The sequence below is a fragment of the Gossypium hirsutum genome, chromosome A07, assembly GCF_007990345.1.
Source record: "Gossypium hirsutum isolate 1008001.06 chromosome A07, Gossypium_hirsutum_v2.1, whole genome shotgun sequence".
NCBI lineage: Eukaryota > Viridiplantae > Streptophyta > Magnoliopsida > Malvales > Malvaceae > Gossypium > Gossypium hirsutum.
In genome coordinates this window covers 24,345,851-24,366,300 of record NC_053430.1, presented here as the reverse complement: position 1 = coordinate 24,366,300, position 20,450 = coordinate 24,345,851, and the positions used below count along the sequence as shown (strand labels likewise).

The 20,450-nt window shown below is 36.1% G+C and overlaps 1 protein-coding gene, 1 long non-coding RNA gene and 2 pseudogenes across 10 annotated transcripts; 2 read left to right on the top strand and 2 right to left on the bottom strand.

The window, feature by feature from the left end:
- Window positions 1-626: 626 nt before the first annotated feature.
- LOC107953187 (homeobox-DDT domain protein RLT1-like) lies at window positions 627-11,624 on the bottom strand. Of its 9 annotated transcripts, none has more exons than XR_005930535.1 (5): window positions 10,312-11,624; window positions 9,590-10,240; window positions 7,562-8,081; window positions 7,179-7,380; window positions 6,563-6,649 (listed from the first exon to the last, which is right to left on the bottom strand). XR_005930535.1 is itself a non-coding variant. In XM_041117817.1 (4 exons), the coding sequence occupies exons 2-4, from the start codon at window positions 10,215-10,217 to the stop codon at window positions 1,088-1,090; spliced, it is 726 nt and encodes a 241-aa protein (XP_040973751.1). In that variant the 5' UTR covers window positions 10,218-10,240; window positions 10,312-11,624; the 3' UTR covers window positions 1,058-1,087. The 9 variants fall into 9 exon arrangements, 5 of the variants coding, with proteins under 5 accessions (XP_040973747.1, XP_040973748.1, XP_040973751.1 ...); XR_005930532.1 differs by having other exon boundaries at window positions 7,562-7,641; XR_005930534.1 differs by having other exon boundaries at window positions 6,563-6,607; window positions 7,562-7,641.
- LOC107953188 (zinc finger CCCH domain-containing protein 45-like) lies at window positions 6,637-7,345 on the top strand (annotated as a pseudogene).
- Window positions 11,625-12,067: 443 nt separating the features above from the next.
- On the bottom strand, window positions 12,068-13,846 carry LOC107953185 (flavonoid 3',5'-hydroxylase 1-like; annotated as a pseudogene).
- Window positions 13,847-15,864: 2,018 nt separating this feature from the next.
- LOC107953186 (uncharacterized) lies at window positions 15,865-18,100 on the top strand. The gene is made up of 3 exons (XR_001699116.2): window positions 15,865-16,024; window positions 16,093-16,194; window positions 17,785-18,100. It is a non-coding gene; the product is annotated as an uncharacterized lncRNA (long non-coding RNA).
- Window positions 18,101-20,450: the final 2,350 nt, after the last annotated feature.

The following is a 20,450-nucleotide window of genomic DNA, read 5'->3' as shown; positions in this document are numbered from 1 at the left end:
GTATTAAACCTTCTTTTTATTATCTAGCATAAAAATAAGGGGATTTGTTTTATCTAAACTAATTAACTAAACTAAGAATGCACAGAAAGTAAATTAGGGAAATACTTTTGGGAAAACTGACTGATTTAGACAATACCCAAGGGAAAAATCCACCTAGACATAACTTGTTATTTGACTCTAAATTAGACGATTTATTCATTTGACTTGATCCGTAGAAATTCCTAATTTATATTATTATCTCTCTCGAGACTAACAACGTCTAACCCTAGGTTGATTAATTGAAATCCATTTTCTAATTAAAACCCCTAGTGTTGCATTAACTCGATCTATGGATTCCCTTATTAGGTTTGACCCTAATCCGGCAGATTTATGTCGCCCTATGTCTAGGGGTGCAATCAACTCCGCTTAATTATGCTAGATCTACTCTTAGACAGAGACTTTTGCTCCTCTGAATAAGCACATCAATACTTGAATCAATATCCTGGAATATTAAAGCAAGAATTAAGAACACATAATTAAGATCAAATAAATATTTATCATATAATTCAGAAAATAATAACAAGATCCGTCTTAGGTTTCATTCCCCTTAGGTATTTAGGGGATTTAGTTCATAAGTGTAAAAGAAAACATCTCAAAAGAATAATGATAACAAAATATAAAGAAACCTAAAAAACTCGAAGGAAAGTGAAGGGAGATCTTCAGTCTTGAAGGAGAATCCGGCTTCTGAGATGGATCAATCGGCTTTCTTCGAGTAGTTCCTTCCCTCCTACTCCGCGTTTCCCCTAAGTGATTCCTCTAGGGTGTTTAAATAGGCTTTAGAATGCTTCCAAACCCTCAAGAGTGCCCTTTTCCGAATAGAACTAAACTTGGGCTCGACGGGACACACCCGTGTGTAAGTGCTTCCAGCCGTGTTAGATTCTGTTGAATAGACACGGGCATGTGGTCTACCCATGTAAGGAAGTCCAGGCCGTGCTAGAGTCTGCTAAAACTAGAAGGGCATGTGGTCTACCCGTGTAAAGAAGTCCAGGCCGTGTTGATTTCCCACGTTGACCCATTTTCTCCATTTTTGGCCCGTTTCTCACTCTTTTTACTCTCCTATGCTCACCTAAGTATAAAACATAAAATCAAAGGATTAAGAGCATCAAATTCCATAAATCTAATGATAATTCATCCAAATATGTGCTAAGCATGAGATAAAAATATGTATAAATTATGACTTATCAATGATAAATGTAAATTTTATCCTATATTTTTAGAGTTTACAGTTAAGGCAATTAGTTAGCTAGAAACTGAAATTGTTAATACAGCTAACAATTTATTGAAAGAGCAGTTATGCTAGCTCTTTATATATTCGAGATGTAAAATGAATAGAGCAAGAATTCCTTTCAAGATTTAGAATAGAAAAGTTCAGTTTAGTACTCTGTTCTTATTCTATACTAAATCGTTGTAAACCTACCTTCTAACGTGGTATTATTCGCTGGCTGATCCAGGACCTATGGCTAACATGACTTCTATTGATTCCGCCACTACTGAGCCGAGCTATGCTTTGTTCAATAGTAATCGTGTGGTCAATTCGTTTCCGCGTCATGATATTGTCAAACTTGATGATGGAACCTACATCCAATGGCAACAACAAGTAAGACTTGTTCTAGATGGCTATGATCTTCTAGGGTTTCTCGATGGCACCTTACCTCCACCGTCTCGGTTTATACAAGCACCACACGGATCTCTGGCACCAAATCCGTCGGCTCAAGTGTTTAAGCAACAAGATTGTCTTCTAACATCGTGGCTTCTCTCCAGGATCAGTACTGCTTACCAAATCTCCTTCACTGATGCTCAATCGACATGCGACGTTTGGACCACGTCAACGAATCTGTTTGTGGTGGACACTAGTGCCAAACATTCGCACATCCGCCATGAACTACACTTATTAAAAAGGTAATCTACCTATTAAAACTAATTTAGCTCAGATTAAGAATTTGTGTACGTTGTTGGAGACTTCAGGTTCACAAATTTCGAATAAGGAGAAGAAGGAAGTGATATTTATCGGTCTTCTTCGGATTTGAGGCCATTATTTATTTGTTATCATTGTCAACTACTGCTGTGCCCTTCCAAAGGTTGGTCGATACTCTTGTTAAATGTGAGAACCGTCAAGCTCGTGCTATCCATGATGTTCCTCTCCATACCAATATCGTCGAAAACACACCAACGCAAGTGGTGAAGGAGACTGTCCATAGAGGCCAGTCATTTTCTCAGGGACAAGGGCGGAGTTTTTGATCGCAGTCTTAATGTTAGATCTGTAAGAGGTTTAACTACCTCGCTTAACGGTATTTTTACCGGTATCATTGGGACTCTAATCCGCCACCGTCGGGGCCTCCAATGTTGCATCAATGTGATTTGCCCGTGCCCCTTGTTTAGCTTTTCTTCCGGCGTTTGGGTCGTCCTCTGCTACTGCTTGGGCATTGCCGCATGATGAGCTGGTGCATAAGGGGTGGATGCCGCAACCAAAGAACCCTAGGGTTGCATATGCCTTTAGTCAAAATCAGTTGGACAGTGGTCAAAATAATTTTGGAATTATGGGTCCATATGGTGGACCGAATCATGGAATACCATCTTACTTGGCACGTGGGCTGTTGGTGCCATATGCATCATATAAGCCTGTACTCCAGGTGATGAATCCACCTAGGCCAACTCATGTTGGGCCGAATACCTTTGGGGCCAAAATGTTGGTGCTAGGCCATTTGCTTCCTCAAATCCGTTTGAGCCCACTTCTAACTATGTTCAAATTAGCCCATCACCTGGGTCAGGACAAAATGTTGGTCCTACCTCCGTTACTTGGTAGACTAAACCACGAGCCTGGGTGTATACTAGGTTTGACCCCTGCATTAGTCTTCCTTGCTTAGGCGACTTACATGCCTCCGACTACTCTGATTTTTTTGGTTCCCATATAAATACTACTCAGTACGGGTCTAACGGAGATTGCACTGAATCCTATATTCCTATGCCAGTTGGCACCGCGTCATGGTACCCCGACTTCAATGATAGTAATCATGTATATCGCGACACTTTTGCGCTCAGTGATACCATGCCGTATTCAGGTACGTCCCCTCTACTAATGGGTGATGGAACACCTGCTGTCATTTCGTTGGTTGGTAATGGGGTATTACCTACTCAGTCTAAATTGCTACGGCTATCTAATGTTTTATGTGTACCAAGCATACGAAAGAATCTTTTATCTGTGTCTCAGTTTGCTAATGACAACGATGTTTTCTTGAGTTTTATCCAACGTATTGTGTTATTAAGGACATCAAGACCTGGGAAACTTTACTGAAGGGTGCCTACTCAATCTGCTGAAGTTTCTTCTGCTGTTCATATTGGGATACAAAATAAAGTTGCGGTTTGTTCAATGTTCTCTTTGTGGCATAACCGTCCTGGTCACCCGTGTGCTTCTGTAGTTAAAAATGTTTTAGAAAAATATGGTATTGGTTCAAATAAATTCTGTCTTGATGGTGTATGTATTGCATGTCAAAAAAGGAAGTCACATAAATTGCCATTTTCTGTTTCAACCACTAAATATGCTCCTTTTGAATTGATTGTATCTGATCTTTGGGGACCAACGTCTGTTGCTTGTGATAATAAGTGGTATTATGTATCGTTTATTGATATGTGTACTCGGTTTACTTGGATTTATCTCATTCATCAAAATTCATAGACTATCAAGTGCTTCACTAGTTTTCAACAGCTAATCAAAACACGGTTTGGCAAATCTATTAAACAACTGTAGAATGACTGGGGAGGCGAGTATCGTGCCTTCATGTCTTTCCTAGCCTCTCAGAGGATTATTCATCGATTAACTTGTCCCTATACTTCTGAACAAAATAGAGTGGCTGAGCATAAGCATCGGCATGTCGTTGAAATAGGCCTCGTGTTGTTAGCTCAAGCAAATCTCTCCATGGAATATTGGAGGTATGCCTTTTGTTGTGTAGTGCATTTCATTAATCGACTTCCTATAGTAGTTTTACAAGGAGAATCTCCATTTAGGGCTCTCTTTGGGCATGATCCCACATACGATCATCTACGAGTGTTTGGTTGTTGTTGTTTTCCATATTTACGACCATTTTTGGCACATAAATTAGAGTTTCGGTCTCAGCCTTCTACCTTTTTGGGGTATAGCTCTCAACACAAGGGTTATCAATGCTTGTTACCAAAAAGTAAGGTTGTCATCTCTCGACATGTTATGTTTGATGAGAATAGGTTTCTTTCATCTGAGTCTGCTTCAGAAGGTTCTGTTCCAGTATCAAAAGCTACTGCTTCATGGGTGTTCCTCTTGTTCGGCAAATCTCTTTTCGACCTCTTGAGGTCTCTGCTATTCTGCTGGTTTCGTATCAAGCTGACACTTTTTCGATAGGTTCTAGGATGGTCTCTGAGTTTCAGCACTCCTGTTCACCACCGACTGATGCTCCCAGTCCAGATTTTCCTTTGCTTGTCGATGCTCCCTGTTCCACGAGATCTAATGATAATACTTCATCTTCTCATAGTAGTCCGGATTCTCTTTTTCCTGTTACCAACACTCATCCTATGGTAGCTAGGGCTAAAGCAGGTATTTTCAAACCGTGAGCTCTGAATGTTGAGCCATCTAAAATTGAAGAAGTACCTCCGAGTGGCGGGCTGCTGCTCAGGCTGAGTATGATACTCTTATTCACAACTCTACCTGGGAACTTGTTTACCTACCACCTAATCGTAAGGTCATCGGCTGCAAATGGCTATTCAAAATAAAGTGAAATCTTGATGGTATCATTACCTGCAAGAAAGCTCTGTTAGTTGCTAAGGGTTGTTCTCAAGTTCCTGGATGTGATTTCAAAGAAACGTTTAGTCTAGTGGTGAAACCTGCTACCATCCGAGTTATTCTATCCGTTGCTGTTTCAAAAGAATGGCCACTTCCTCAGGTCAATGTAAATAATACGTTCTTAAATTGTGATCTTGACATTAAGGTGTTTATGCAATAACCTCCGAGGCATGTTAAGTGTGATTCCAAAGGTACACATTTTGTGTGTCACCTGAAGAAAGCTTTTTCATCAAGCTTCGCGTGCGTCGTTTGAGAAGTTGAAGCAATTTCTCATCTTTATCGGGTTCGTTGGGTCTAAATATAATGCATCATTATTTGTTCGAATCCAGTCTAATTCTACCCTATATGTGCTTGTATACGTCGATGACATTATTGTTACCAGAAGTTCATTCACTACTATAGATTGGTTTGTTCGAATGTTAAATGACAAATTTTCGCTTAAAGATCTCGGCATTCTTCACTATTTTCTCAGGTAGAAGTTACTCACTCATCCTGGTGTCTACATTTATGTCAAAAGAAATATATCCGTGACATTCTTGCGCGGTGTTAGATGACCAATGCAGAGAGTGTTCATACGTCGATGGTCAGCTCATCTACTATGTCTAAAGATAATGGCGAATGGTTGAAGGACCCGACTGAATACAATAACCTTGCTGGTGCTCTCTAATATGTTGTTCTAACTAGGCCCGATATTGCATATGCAGTAAATCGGATCTGTCAGTTCATACATAATCTTACTACTACTCATATAGTAGTACTGAAACACATTTTGAGGTATTTGTACGGCATTCTTGATTTTGGGATAGTCGTTCATCCGTCTGCTCAATTGTCATTGATTGGATATGCCGATGCCAAGTGGGGTTTGGATTTCGATGATCGGCGGTCAACTTCAGGATACTGTATGTACTTTGAACAAACTCTCGTGTCATGGTCTCTAAGAAGCAGCAAGTGGTGTCGCAGTCTATGACAGAGGCAGAATACAGGAGCCTTGCCGCAGCCGCAAGTGAAGTTACCTGGTTACTTTCGTTACTTCAAGAACTACAGCTTAAGTCTGCTGATACTCCAAACGTATGGTGCGATAGCTCAAGTGCAGTAGAGGTTGCAGCCAATCTTATCCTACATTCTAAGTTCAAGCATGTAGAGCTAGATCTGTTTTTTGTACGTGAGAAAGTTGCGGATAGATCGCTTATGGTTGGTAAGGTTCCCGCCTGTGATCAAGTGGCTGATGTGTTCACCAAGCCACAGTCAGTAACGTCTTTTACTCAGTTTCGTAATTTTCTTCAAGTCTTTCCCGTAGAGAAGATGAGTGGATGTTAGAGTTTATAGTAAATGCAGTTAGTTAGCTAGAAACTGAAATTGTTAATATAGCTAACAATTTGTTGAAAGAGCAGTTATGCTAGCTCTTTATATATTTGAGATGTAAAATGAACATAGCAAGAATTCCTTTCAAGATTCGGAATAGAAAAGTTCAGTTTAGTACTCTATTCTTCTTCTATACTAAATCGTTGTAAACCCACCTTCTAACGTGTTGGAAGGTTCAATTCTAAGAAATGAAAATCGAAAAAAAAAAAGAAAAACAAAAAAGGGAAACAAAAGTTAGGGTTCATTTACTACAGGCAAGGCCAAGACACTAATACATAGCCAATCACTTGGTACTTCCACTTACACTTTAACTTCAACTTCAACTTCAACATTTCTGTTTTGCTTTCTGTTTGGTTTTCCCTCTTAAATAGAGTTTGGCTTGATTTCTTTTTCATTAATCTGCATTGTGACTGGAGGTGAATAAGGATATGTCTTCTGATACTGCAAGAGAAAATGCATCTGCAGTTGATTCATCTATGACTGAATGGAAAAATGACATGGGAAATTTAGATGATTTAGAGAATGAGGATGGCTATCTCTTTAAGGCATAAGACCTAGAGTATTCTCATATGGAAGACAAAAGGGGCAAATTGTGTAATACAAGATATTTCATCATTAAGAGTTTGAACCACCAAAATATTCAACTATCAATTGAAAAAGGAATTTGGGCTACTTAAGTCATGAAAAACCAATTTTAGAAGATGCTTTTCATAATTTCGTTTTTGTTATTTTAATATTTAGTGTCAACATGAGTGGTTTCTTCCAAGGTTATACCCAAATGATGTCTTCTGTTGGATTGAGGCGATATAATGTTTAGCGCCAAGGAAGTGGTAAAAGTAATCATTGGGCTGCAGTTTTAAGGTCAAATGGCTCTGCTTAAATCACCTGCCTTTCCAAAAGACACTACACCTTAAGAACCCATTGAATGACTACAAACCTATCAAAATCAGCAGGGACTGCCAAGAATTACCTCAAGATATAAGGGAAGCTCTTTGTGAGCTCTTTAATGTGAGTAATGACGTGGATGTTTTGTTGAAAAGGGATGATCTAGCTTCAAAGAGGCCTTGCCTAGAACATCTATATTCTTTAGAAGATCAAGATTATAGTGTGCCTCCGCTGCATGTACCTTTACCCTGAATTTAGTTCTCTTTCAACAAGATTGCAAATGGCACCTTAGGAAAAAATAGTTTATCATATTTAGCTCAAATACTGATTGAACTAGTACAAATTAACTCTCAGTTATTGTGACCACTGTTTAACAGGGTCTTAAAATTACAAAATATAATATAAATATAGTTTGGGTGTCCATTATGCATGCTAAAACTTTGAAAAATGCATCAAGAATCCACTTACAATCCTAGGCTTCGACTGCTTCATCACTCTAGAGATATCTAAACAGTGGGGATGCCGAAAATCTCTAATATTGATTAGCTCTGCCATGCAATCAATGGAAGATATAGATGAGTTCAAATATTTCAAGGCTGAGGATAATCAAAGTTAAGCTTCAAGACTACAAGGGAAGCATATTAGCAAGAGTGTACTCTCTGTTAGACTTGTCAATTCTGACCCAAACTCGATAACTTGACCCAACCAACCCGGACTCAAACTTAATTTAATAATAAAAGTCATCCCAAACCTAAATTGATCTGAGCCCAAAATGATCTAAGCTCGTAATGATTTGACCTGAGAAACCTAAATTTAAGTGCCCTAAACTCGCAATAGATTTGAACCCAAAATGATCTGAAAATTGTAGCAAGATGTCAAATATACAGCTCATAGGAATATGAATTTCTGACAATCATAAACTTCGCCGCAGGGCTTACACCTTTTTTCCACAGACAGGGAATGCATATGTCATTGAAACATTATTCCTCTGCAGTTTTAACTCTCATCATTAAATAACTTGTAATAAAGCCAATAAAACAAGAAAGATAGATGCTTTTGAAATCAAAAGGAAAAATCCATGGAAATAAAAGAAAGATCAACAGAGAAAGGAAGGGGGTAGATATGAGGGTAAACAAAACAAATGGAGATAGAGGGATCAAAGCAGAAAAAATAAAAAAGAAAAAGAAAGTGAATGGGAGATTGAAACCATATAGGAAATTAGCTATTTAATAATAAAGAAACATCAAAGGAACAAAGTACATGGAATAAGAAAGTAAATATTCAAGGAAGGAGATGGAAATGATTAAAAGATAAGATACAAAAGTATACATATGTGCAAACAGAGAAGAAAATAGTGAATAAATAATTCTCAGCATCTGGACTAAAATTATTTAATGGGATAGTCATGATGGTTTAAATTATCATTGATATTACTTGAATTAAGGTCTAGGCTTCTTAGGCCAGTTTTTTTGTGCTTAAAAAAAAACATTTCTGACTCTAAAAGAACTTTTGGAAGAAAAATTGTGCAGAACAAATTGTTTTTGGCTAGAATTTTTGACTTTTTAGAAATGCCTTTCAAAAGCACTTTTAAAAAGAAGAAGCTAAAATTTTTAACTTTTCCTCCCTCAAAAGCATTTTTAGTGCTTAATTACTTTTTCACCCTCTAATAACATAGTACTTTTCCCTTTTTTTGTGTTTAATTACAAATGTGTTAAAATCGTTAATTAAAAATAAAAATATTTTTTAAAATACTAATTAAACAAATCTTTAATGGTTATATTTAAATATTTAAAATGTAGTTTATATAATCTAATTAAATTTTATAAGTAATTAATATTTATTACTTAAAAATATTTAAAATTTCTATTTCATATATTAAAATATTAACAAGTTATAATAATTTTTTTATATTCTTACTAAAATATAATAATATTAACTAATTTAAATTTTATTTAAATACATATTTGTTACTTGATAATAACATGTCTAAAATGAACATTTTATTTCTCAAAAGTACTTTTTGACAATAATACTAAACACTCAAATTTTAAACTAATTTTTTAAAAAGTACTTTTTCACAGCACTTTTCAAAAACATTGCCAAACTAGCCCTTAGTGAGGAGGGATAATTTTTTTTTTGTAGAACAATTTGTTTTGTTATTTATAAACTGCTATAAAATTGTAAAAAACATTATCTCAACTTTAAAAATAAAAAAACTTGTACACAAAAGGACTATGCCCCAATGCCTCTCTCTCAAAGACTAAAGAGATTTCTCTCATGCATTTGCTTCTGACATCACCATGATCAGCACAGCAAATGCCTAAAGGCAGTAGAAAGAAGTTCAATCTAACAATTATTTTCTAAATTCAGAAGCAAATAAATGTTTAGCAGACAGAAAAACAATGCAACAAGCAATAAAAACAAAGAAATTTAAGCAACTTGTATGATTCTATGAAAATTGTCAATATATCAAACAGATCTGGGTATTAGGCTTACCGTTGACTGGATGGCTACTTGGGAACTCAAATGCACCAGGAGGAAGTGGATCAAATTGAATTCCGAGCACTGGACCATCTTCTCGATAATGCCTTCCCATCTGCCTCTTGACAGCACGAATAACAGGATTCTCACTTTGACCCTTAACCTTCAAATATCCAGATGGCTTATAACCTATGCTTTTAGAACTCGAGTTTGTCTGCACAATTGCTCCATTTTGTGTAGGTTTAGCTGAAATGTGCATGTCATAAGGATTCCCACTTTTCAAGAAAAGCTGATCGTGCAAAGACAGACTACTTTCAGAAGATGGATCCTCCATCTGAACGCCATATGGATATTGATGACTTCTACGCTCGTATGTGAGGTCAGCAGCTGGAAACCCTTGGCCATGAATTATTCGACTTTCTACCTCCCTCAGATCAATATTTCTGTAATCTCCCTGCTTAATACTGCCACAAGAATCTTGCCTGAGCCCGCTAACATGATCCTGGATAACACCACTAGAATAATCATGTTGCACATTAGCGTAGTAGTCATCTCTCCTTTTGTCTTTTAACCTTCTGTGACAAAACCAACTAGATATCTGCTTTTGTGTCAACCCTAGTTGAACAGCCAGTTTTGCTTTCATTTTATCTGAAGCAAATCTTTCGTCTGTAAAAGAACCAAAAACCTTTGGAAACAGAAAAAACAAAACATTTCAATTAGAAGACAAGAATTATTACCTTTATAGAAGTTCTCAAGAACTATAACCTGGGCTGGTGTTTTCACCGCTCTTTTCTTATTCACATCCAGAGAAACTTTATCCTCTTCAATCTGCACCTGACCTGAATCTAAAACGATAACAAAGAAATAGAAACAAAAGTATTAGATATGATAAAATTTAAGTATAAAAGTGAAAAAGATTAGTTAACATGCTGCTATGCTTAATAATAGAAATCAGAGTTGTCACAGATATTTATAATGGATTATTTTCTATCAATGAGAAGAAGCAGAATGGGTCCTAACCAAATACATAAAATAATGTAAAACAATGAAGAGGCATAAAATATTGTAAAACAATTAAAAGGGAAACTCCGTTGAACTAAAATCTCATCCAAATAACTGAGTCCGATGAACAATTTTACTATACTCCTTCAACCATTTGTACAGCTTCACATTTGTCAGATTATACTCTCCACAATCTCACTTTTACATGCAATGATCCTCTTGGTATCTCTATCATTTTCATAAGGTCCTCAAGTTACAACACCTTAAGAAAATCTTAAGCAAAATAACTGCCCACATCAGCTAGCTCTAAAAACCATTTCTAGATATCATTGAAGACCAGTAAAAACCATTACACCAGAAAAGGAAGCACTTTTAAGGGTGGTATAACAGAATAGGTTATTTTTCTTGTTACGACCCATCAAATCTTACCTCCTCCAACTCATCTCCAACATTCATAATAAATAACCAACAGAACAAATAGCACTTAAGAACAGGCACTGATAGTCCATACCTCAGGGATCTTGCTTTTTTTTCCTTCCAAAGAAACATCAGTCAATTTTTAAATTTTTTCCTTCTCACTTTGCTTTCTAGGTCCAAACAATAAAAAGTATATATCTCCATTTTCAAGATTTTCCAAATCATTATTGTAGCACCAACATTAGTAACTTTCAAGTTCAGCCATTTTGGTAGGATAGGGTTTAGAGTACAGAAAAACAACAATATAACCCCATAAAAATTAGAAAAGAATGGAGGAAATATCTAACAAAAGAATGGATTTTATGGCCACAGTAACATATGAAAAGAACCAAGGAACATAAGTTCATCTGAAAATTCAGCTTCCTAACATAACACATGATAAGCTTCAATTTAACATACAGATAATAATACAATTCAACCTCCGACCAATTCAATTCAACCTCCGACCAACTACATGGTATTACAACTACATTGCCTTCCTAAGCCATTAACTTATTCGGATTAACTTGAATAAAAATTTAAGTTTTTCAGTTTATCTCAAATATGAATTACACAATTTGAGTTATTCGAAAATCCGAATAAGAAAAAGTAAAATTACGTAGTTTTGATAAATTTTTACATTTTCTAAAGTTAAAAGTCAAAACTATTAAGTTAAAAGGCTAAACTATATCGTTTTGATAAATGTTTACTCATTAACTTTAAAGACAAAACTATCATATTGTTTATATAGTTAAATAATCTTATACTTCGTCTACTAGTTAAAATAATCGGTTCATGTAAACGTAACATTTAGTATAAATTATAAAATTCGTTGACTCGACTTGACTAAATTTTTTTTGACTCGATTCGATTCGAAAAAATATTAAATTAAGTTCAGTTGTTAAAATAAGATTCATCAACTTGATTAACTCGAAATTTTTTTACTTTGATTCGACTCAACTCAATGAATACTCACCACCCTAAATAAAGGTTAGTATGATAGTATAGGTAGGTATGGATAAGATCGAATGGAAAGGCATGCAAGATTGTTTTTAGAGTAGAATTGAAACTAAAAGATAACGCAAGCTTGAATATCAGATAACGCAAGCAGCAGAAGTAGGAAAAATGAGCAGTGATAAGGCAAGGGATGTGCTTAGGAAACATAAGCAGTTGGTGCGAGGCGTGGACGAACCATGGCAGAAAGAGGCACGGTCTTTTGCAAAGCAAGCCCAAAGGACTCATCCATGTTTAATTCCCCAGTACCGGGAGGAAGCATCCAGTCGAAAGAGTGCAACAAAGTGCCTAAGATGTACTCAACCAGCACGATCCCCATCCTGGTTCCAGCACAGATTCTTCGCCCAGCACCAAATGGAATCAACTCAAAGTCGTTCCCTCTGGGGTCGATTTTGGCAAATCTCCCACTCAGAAACCTTTCAGGGTTGAAATCCAGTGGGTTGCCCCACACGTCAGGGTCTCGGCCAATGGCCCAAATATTGACACTCAGCCTGGTGTTTTTGGGGATGTAGTAGCCATTGATCTCGCAAGGCTGGGTGGACACTCTAGGCAAGTTCAAGGGAGTAGATGGATGCTTTCGGAAGGTCTCTTTGCAAATGGCTTGAAGATAGGGAAGCTTGAGTATGTCGGATTCTTCAAGCCTTCGGTTTCTGCCAATCACCTTATCCATCTCCTCGTGAGCTTTGTTCAGTATTTTTGGGTTCTTCAGGATTTCAGCTAATGCCCATTCGATTATGCTTGAGGATGTGTCGGTGCCAGCTGTGAATAGATTCTACCATGCAAAATTCAAGCATAGTTATCATTAATTTACGAATATGGAACTTGGAAAGTATAAACTCAAACTCGACTTACCAACAGAAGCGCCTTGACATTGGTCAAACTAAGCCTTTCCCCTGCAGAGTTTTCTCTGTTATCCATAATTATATCAAGAAAATCAGGCTTCCCCTTGCGTTCATAAGCTGTTTCCTCATGCTCTTTCATCATCTTTGTCAAAAGTACATCCCATCTTTTATGTAATTTCTTCATCTCGCCTTCAATCCCTTGTAAATCCATCCACGCAATAGAAGGTATAAAGTCACCTATATTGAAGAGGCCGGCGGACGTCATGAGCTCCACCACCATGTCCTTGAATTCGTTCGACTCCGACCCTTTGGTCACGAATACTCGCCGACTCAGTATCACTTGCCCGATCATGTTGGCCATGGCATACGTCAACATTTCCGGCACCACCACTGGCTCACCCTTTCGGCTAGACTCGCACATGGCCCGAAGCATATGGCCTAGCTCAACAGCCCGGACTTGGGACTAATCCTCAAGGGCTCTGCCACCAAGCATGTGGAGGTTACTCAGTTTACGAAGCAATTTCCACCTCGGACCATACTCCGCAAACACCATGTCTTGAGAGTCATAGGCTATGTGGGTGGCACCAGCATTGGATGGTCGATTAGAGAAATTCAAGTCAAGGGTCTTAAGGAAAGCTCGAGCGGCATCCGGGGTTGAAGCCACCACCATGTTACAGGTTCCCATTTTGAGGTACATTACAGGTCCATACTTCTTGGCTAACTTGGCTAGTTCGACATGAGGCATGGAACCTAAGAGTGGAAGAGCACCCACAACCGGCCACCCTTTCGGACCCGGAGGAAGTATTCGTTTGGGGTTACTAAGAAGACGACGGATGAAATAACGTGTGATAAAGAAGAGGAAGGCTGCAGCTACCAAATCCCTAAGGAGGATAGTATCGAATGATGGCATGGTGAAGTACCGGAAGGACCAAATATGAAGAGACACCAGTGGTAGTGGTACATTCTAAAAACCACCTTTGGTTCGGAATATATAGACTAAATAAATGAGGAGGTTAGGCCAAAGCATGTGAGATTCAGCTCCACCCACTAATCAAACTTGTTTGGCAGCAACATAATGTAAAGACAAGGAGTCAATTAGTTGGCTACTTTTTGCTTTTGGCTTATTATTAGTCACATGCAACTTGCAGCGTGTTTGGTTCGCCGTATTACCCAATCCATTACGCCCCGATTACGCGCGTATTACATTACGCCCCTAATCCGGCGTTTGGTTCGCTGTATTAGCCATTACGCGCGTATTACATTACGCCCCTAATCCCCAAATTCTCGTGTTTTACAATCCGTTCCCAAATCGTTGTATTAGCCATTACGCCCGGCCTCCCTCCCCATCTCTCTGTTTTACCCTCCCTCCCTACCCGACCCTCTCCTCTTCCGTCCTAATCATTTTCTCCTCCCATTTCCCACTGATTCCGTTGATTAATCTGTCGTCATCGTTTCTTCTCGTCTCGGCATCAAATTTCCCTTCCCCATTTCCTCCCAACACTATCTGCTCCGCACACCAAAACCCTCTCTTTTTCTCTTCAATATATTCACAAAATTGGAAATTCTAGCAGCAGCAGCAGCCAAAACAGTAACCAGCAGCAGCCCCTCTTTCTTCTCTTTCTTTCGATTTCACACTTCTCATAAATGGAACATTTCAATCAGAAAATAGAAAAGAGAAATCAGTTGCATGAGAAGGAAAATTACTAAGGTTGTTGGTTTGCATATTTAACTGGGTTAATCTTAGAAATCTTGAGGGAGAAAACTTGTGACATAATGCAGACTATTAGTTAGAACATGAACTATGTTTGGTGATACCCTCTGAGAGTAGTAATTTTTGGTAATAGAGAGGATGGTTAAGCAGTACAACTTTCGATTATGACTGCAGGAGGGTCTGACTAGGACATTCATTAAACATTGGCTTAGGACTAATAACTATTTGTGTGCAAGAAGGTAGAAATATTTGTTAGTAAGACTTCTTAAAAATTGGATGTAGGGTTAATAGTATTAAGAAAACTGTATTAGTTGTATGTTTGGTGCCGCCCTGGTCTGTGAATGGTGATTTGCTCTTTAGGTGGGGATTTTGATGATTACCTGATTTTGGTTTATGCCTGTTTTTGCAAGCAGCATTTTGGCATCTATGTTGAAGCTAGTAGCCAAAAGAATGGAGGCTTTATGCTTGGTAGCAGTTTTGAGTAGTATTGAAAATTTTAGAAGGGGACAAAGATAAACACATACACACACATCGTGTAGGTGCAAACCTAAGAAGAAGAATGAAGTTCCTCTAGCAAGTATCTTAGCCAAATAAGTCCACAGAAGAATGAGCCATAGCTGTGTAGCCTTATTTGGTACTTGGTCTTGCAACAAGGGCCTTCTTCTTAATCTTCCATGATAAAGATAGTTGTAGAGATATCTATCAATATCTTGAGGGTGGCAGTGAGTGTTATACAATTGATGACTATTTAGGTTGATCTGATGTATTTGAGAAGTATGTCGTAAATAAAAGTAATATGCTATGTTTACAACTGATGGGAAATTTTGAAGTTCAGTGATGTAATGAGGTCGGAAATTTCCATGTCAAGATAACCATGTAGCATTTCCAACTTTTTCTATAACGTATTAGCAACTAGGGCTGTTATTCTTTTATTTTAGTCATAACCTTGGTGTTTGTTATGGTCATTGTAATGTCATTGCAAAGGCCGATGCATAATTTGGCTCCTTTTAGAGTTTCTGATTGTACCGGATGCACATCTGCCTTTGGAACCTCGAGTCAAAATGTAATGTTATGATCTTTTCTTGCCCTAGATTATTGAAACCTGTCCGGATAACATGATTAACACCTACTTTTTAGATGCTTTAAGCTTGAACATGCTTTATTGTTCTTTCATAAAACCGCAAATTTGTTGCTCATGTCTCAGCAATAGATATGAAAAAATTTGGGACTTGTTTATGTGTAATTTCTTTTTCCTTTGAAAATTGTAAGTATAACTCTTAAAATTGCTTCTGTACCTCTATGTTTGAATCATTGAAATTGCATTTGCTAATTTTTGAACTCATTGATATTCTCTTCAGTGGCTCTCTAAAAACATTGGTAAGAAGGTGGATAAGTCAGCTCTCTCTAATGGATCTGCAATGACAGGTACACAGTTTCTTGTTCCAGGTTACTATTAATACTCATTGGGCTAATTTTTGTTTTCATTTGTGCAGATAAGAGTACATCAGCACCATCAGGTGTTCCGACTGCTTCTCTTAAAGTCCTTCGTCCAGATACATCTCAGATGGTGATTTATGATCCAAGGCAGCATCATGGTACAAGCTTTTGCTTGAGTAAAAATATATGCCTGTGATTTTTTCAATGGTATTCTATTTTTTTTAGCAACTTCATTGGGCCACGAATGGATGGAGTATCTTATTTTGTCATCTTGTTTAATTATGGTGTTGACTTGTTCATATACATTGGTCATTAGCAGTATTGAACTTGAAACTAAAGATATCCTTTGCGTAGACTTATGCAGTCATTTATGCATGAAATAGGCATATGATTCTGTAGAAAAATTAGACCTCATTGCCTCAATAATCGTGTGGTTGTTTCCAATAGTTTTTTAGTTTCCTTTGCTACTTTAGGTTGTTGTCTTTGTTTTAATTAAAGTCTTATCTATTTGCTTTGGTCATTAGCGAGATTGCAATAGAAGCTTTCAAGAAGTCCTTTTTAGAGAATTATGTGGTCATCTGTGTATGAATATTCAAGCACTGCTTTGATGTGATTAACAAATTTACTCTTCTGATTCTTTCTAGTGAACATCTGATGTAATTTGACTTGGAAATGAAATTAACCAAAACTATTGTTATTCATGTAAGTGATACGGGAAATGAGAGCAATTAAAATGCTCCGTAGGTTTTGTTTGTCTGATCGAGCTCTTCATTCTTAGGTGAGGTCATATGGCTGATTCTGGGATTTATCTTATTAGATGGTCTTTGATGCACACTGGTGAATACGAAGGATTATGAGATGTGCATGCGCCCGAGTAATTTATAAATCAAGCCTAAATCATTGATCTATAAATAGCAAAGCAGTTTTACTTAAAACTGTCATATATGTCCAGGAATATGCCTATTCATCTTTGTATAACTACCGTCGTGAATCTTGGAAATGGCAAACCAAATATGAGTATTAAGAGAAAAGAAATATAAAATGTATTAGAATGGTAAACGATAAAGAGAAAAGCTCAAGTTAGCCAAAGGGCCAGGCATTGAAAAGGAAAAGGAACCATAGAGATTCTCCAATTTTCAAAGTCAAGGGTGTTGGCTTAGAACGGGTCAAACATAAACATGTATCTCCTATGCTACTATTATGCGTTTAGAAGTGGTGACCCCTAACTAGCTTATAACTTTGTTGAAAACAGTATTGTATTAACTTCAAGAGAAATGATGCTGGGTGATCGTGTGGTGCAGTGTAGTTATATTTCCGTTTTCAATATATTAACTTCAATAGAAACGGTGCTGGTTGATCATGTGATGCGGTGCAGTTATACTCCTTGGTGTAACTTTTAAGGAATTATAGCTGTTAGGATTTTACGTTGTTTCTTTTTTCCATTCCCTTTTTTGTGTAATTTCCTCATCGAGATAGAAGAGGGAAGGTTTTGAGAGAGGCTGGGGTCGGATGTTTAAAATCTATATCTGATATGTACAACGAATTATTTTATTTTGCTGTTCTTTTGGGCTTGATAATGGCTTTAAAGGTCACCAGCTTTTAGCAGTTCTGCTCATTTACCTTCCGGCAATTGACATGACTTAGAGTGGCAAATGTTATGCTTTTACCTCTTATAACATTGAATTGTATGCTTGTTGAATCATATTGAAATGCTAGATACTTAACTGACTAAACTTGTTTGAATGTAGGAACTACAGTTCCATCAAACACCACTACTGCAATTCTTGCTGCTCCCAATTTGTCGAATCCCATGGCTACAGTTGTTGGTGCTGCTTCAAACCCATTAACCTATAATTTGTAGTTGAATTTGAATTATGATCCAAAATGCAACATATCAATGATGAAATACGGCGATGCATCTGCTTGAATTTCTCTGTCTAGTTGGCCTTTTAAGTCCCTTCTGATTTGGTATCCTTGGAAAATTATTTGTTTTGCACTCTTGGCATTTTAATATCATATTAGAATAACTAGTTTATAACTTTGGAGTAATGATTCATTGTAATTTTACCCATTTTTTATATATTTCTTTAATTTTTAATTCATCACAAGGTTCATGCCATAGGGGCAAAGCTAAAATCAAAAAATAAAAAAGAACCTCATTGAGGAAGAAAATTCAGAGAATAAGGTAAGAAAACCAAAAAATATAGCAACTGAGAGAATATACAGAGCTATGTTTCTCCGACTCTTCATTTTGCTTGAAGTATCCCTTTTTTATACCCCTGTCAGAGTATTCATTTTTCTTAAAGTATTTGGTTTCAACACCCATGCCCGACGATGAAAGAACCTCTTTGAGAAAGTTATACAATAGATTTATTATATAAATTATTTTAAATTATATAAATTCATATAAGAAAATTTATTATCAATAATTTTATGAAATTATATCTTATTAAATTATATGTAATAATAATTATTTTAAATTATACAAATTCATATAAGATAATTTATTAGTTATAATTATTTTAAATTTTATTAAATCATATATTTTAATTAAAATATATTTAATATTAATCATTTCAAATTATCTTTTATAGTATCATATATTATGATTTGAGTAAATTCATATAAGAATATTAATTATTAAGAATTTTATTAAATTATATATTTTAATTATAATATATTTAATATATTTAATAATAATTATGTTTAAATATGATTAAATTATTTATTTTTGATAATAAATAATCTTATTAAAATTTAAATAACAATAACAATAATCATTTACCAAAACAAATTTATGCTAAGGGTATTCTGGTCATTTTAGTTTTCTCCATTATGCTATTACACCTCTATTACATTCAACCAAACACAGTTTTACTATTACGCCTCTATTCCATTACATTCAACCAAACAGTTGATTTGCTATTACACCTCTATTCCATTACACCTCTAATCCAATACACCTCTAATCCAATACAGCGAACCAAACGTGCCCTTGGTGTTTTTCAAGGGGTTTTACCCAAAAAGACCCTTTAAAAAATATAATTATGGAAATGGGTCGTTTATTATGTTATTTATTGGATTAGGTTATTTTTCACGAAAACGCATCCATGTAAGTGCGATTTGAGAGTACGTGTTAGCAAATCGCTTCCCTAGAGGAGCACTTTGTCCACGTCATCAAAAAACACGACTTTCAGGGCGCGCTTTGCTGACATAGACAAAACGCTCCCCTAAGAAAGCATTTTGCCCTTTTTTTAGTGTTAGGGTTTTATTATTTAATTGATTTAGGGTTAGGGTTTTTAGGGTTTATGGTTAAGGTTTTTTGGGTTTTAGGTTTTTTGGGTCTTAGGGTTTTAAGGTTTTAAGGAAAAAATTAATTGAATTGGGGTATAAATTAACTATTAATTTTAAATACTAAATATTAAATTAGAGTTTAGGGTATTAGGGTTAATTGATTAAATTAGGGATTGATTTAGGGTTTAGGATTAATTGATTAATTTTAGGGTTAATTGAGACATAATGGTTTAAACATACTATTTTAATATTTTATTTCTTATAATATTTTAGTATAAAACCCTTAAATAACTCTTAACGTGTAAACAACAACTTGGTAATTCGATTACTTCAGCGTTTAGGTTTTTTTTCCTTTATCAATGGCTTAAATCATTTTATTTTTGATCACCGGCTAAGTTTCTTTTACTTTGTAATAAGCTTATTTCTGATTTTTTTAATTATTAATTTCCAATATACATACATGAAAAAAAATTCTCAAAGATAATATGATTGCAGCATATATACATACTGGCGCTATGCTAAGTTTAGGGTTTCGAGAAAAAATTAATTGAATTAGGATTTAGGGTTTTAGGTTTAATTCATTAAATTAACTATTAATTTTAAATACTAAATACTAAATTAGAGTTTAGGGTATTAGGGTTAATTTATTAAATTAGGGATTAGGGTTTAGTTTTTTTAAATAAATTTGTGTTTAGGGTATTAGAAAAAACATATAAGCAATATAATTTTTTTTCTTAGGGTTTAAGGTTTAGGGTTTCTGTAAGAATAATTCTGAGCAGACGTTTCTGGACAAATAGTGTCGAAAAACGCTTCAAGCAGGATGCACTGTCAGTAAAATTTCTAGAAAAAGCTCCCACGTGGATGCTCTTTTGCTACAGTAGTTCGTAGAAAAATAATTCTGAGTAGACATTTATGAACAAATAATGTCGAAAACGCTTCAAGCAGGATGCACTGTCAGCAAAATTTCTGGAAAATGCTCTCACTTGAACGCTCTTTTACTACAGTAGTTCGTAGAAAAATAATTTCGAGTAGACGTTTCTAAACAAATAGTGTCGAAAACGCTTCAAGCAGGATGCACTGTCAGCAAAATTTCTGGAAAAAGCTCCCACATGGACGCTCT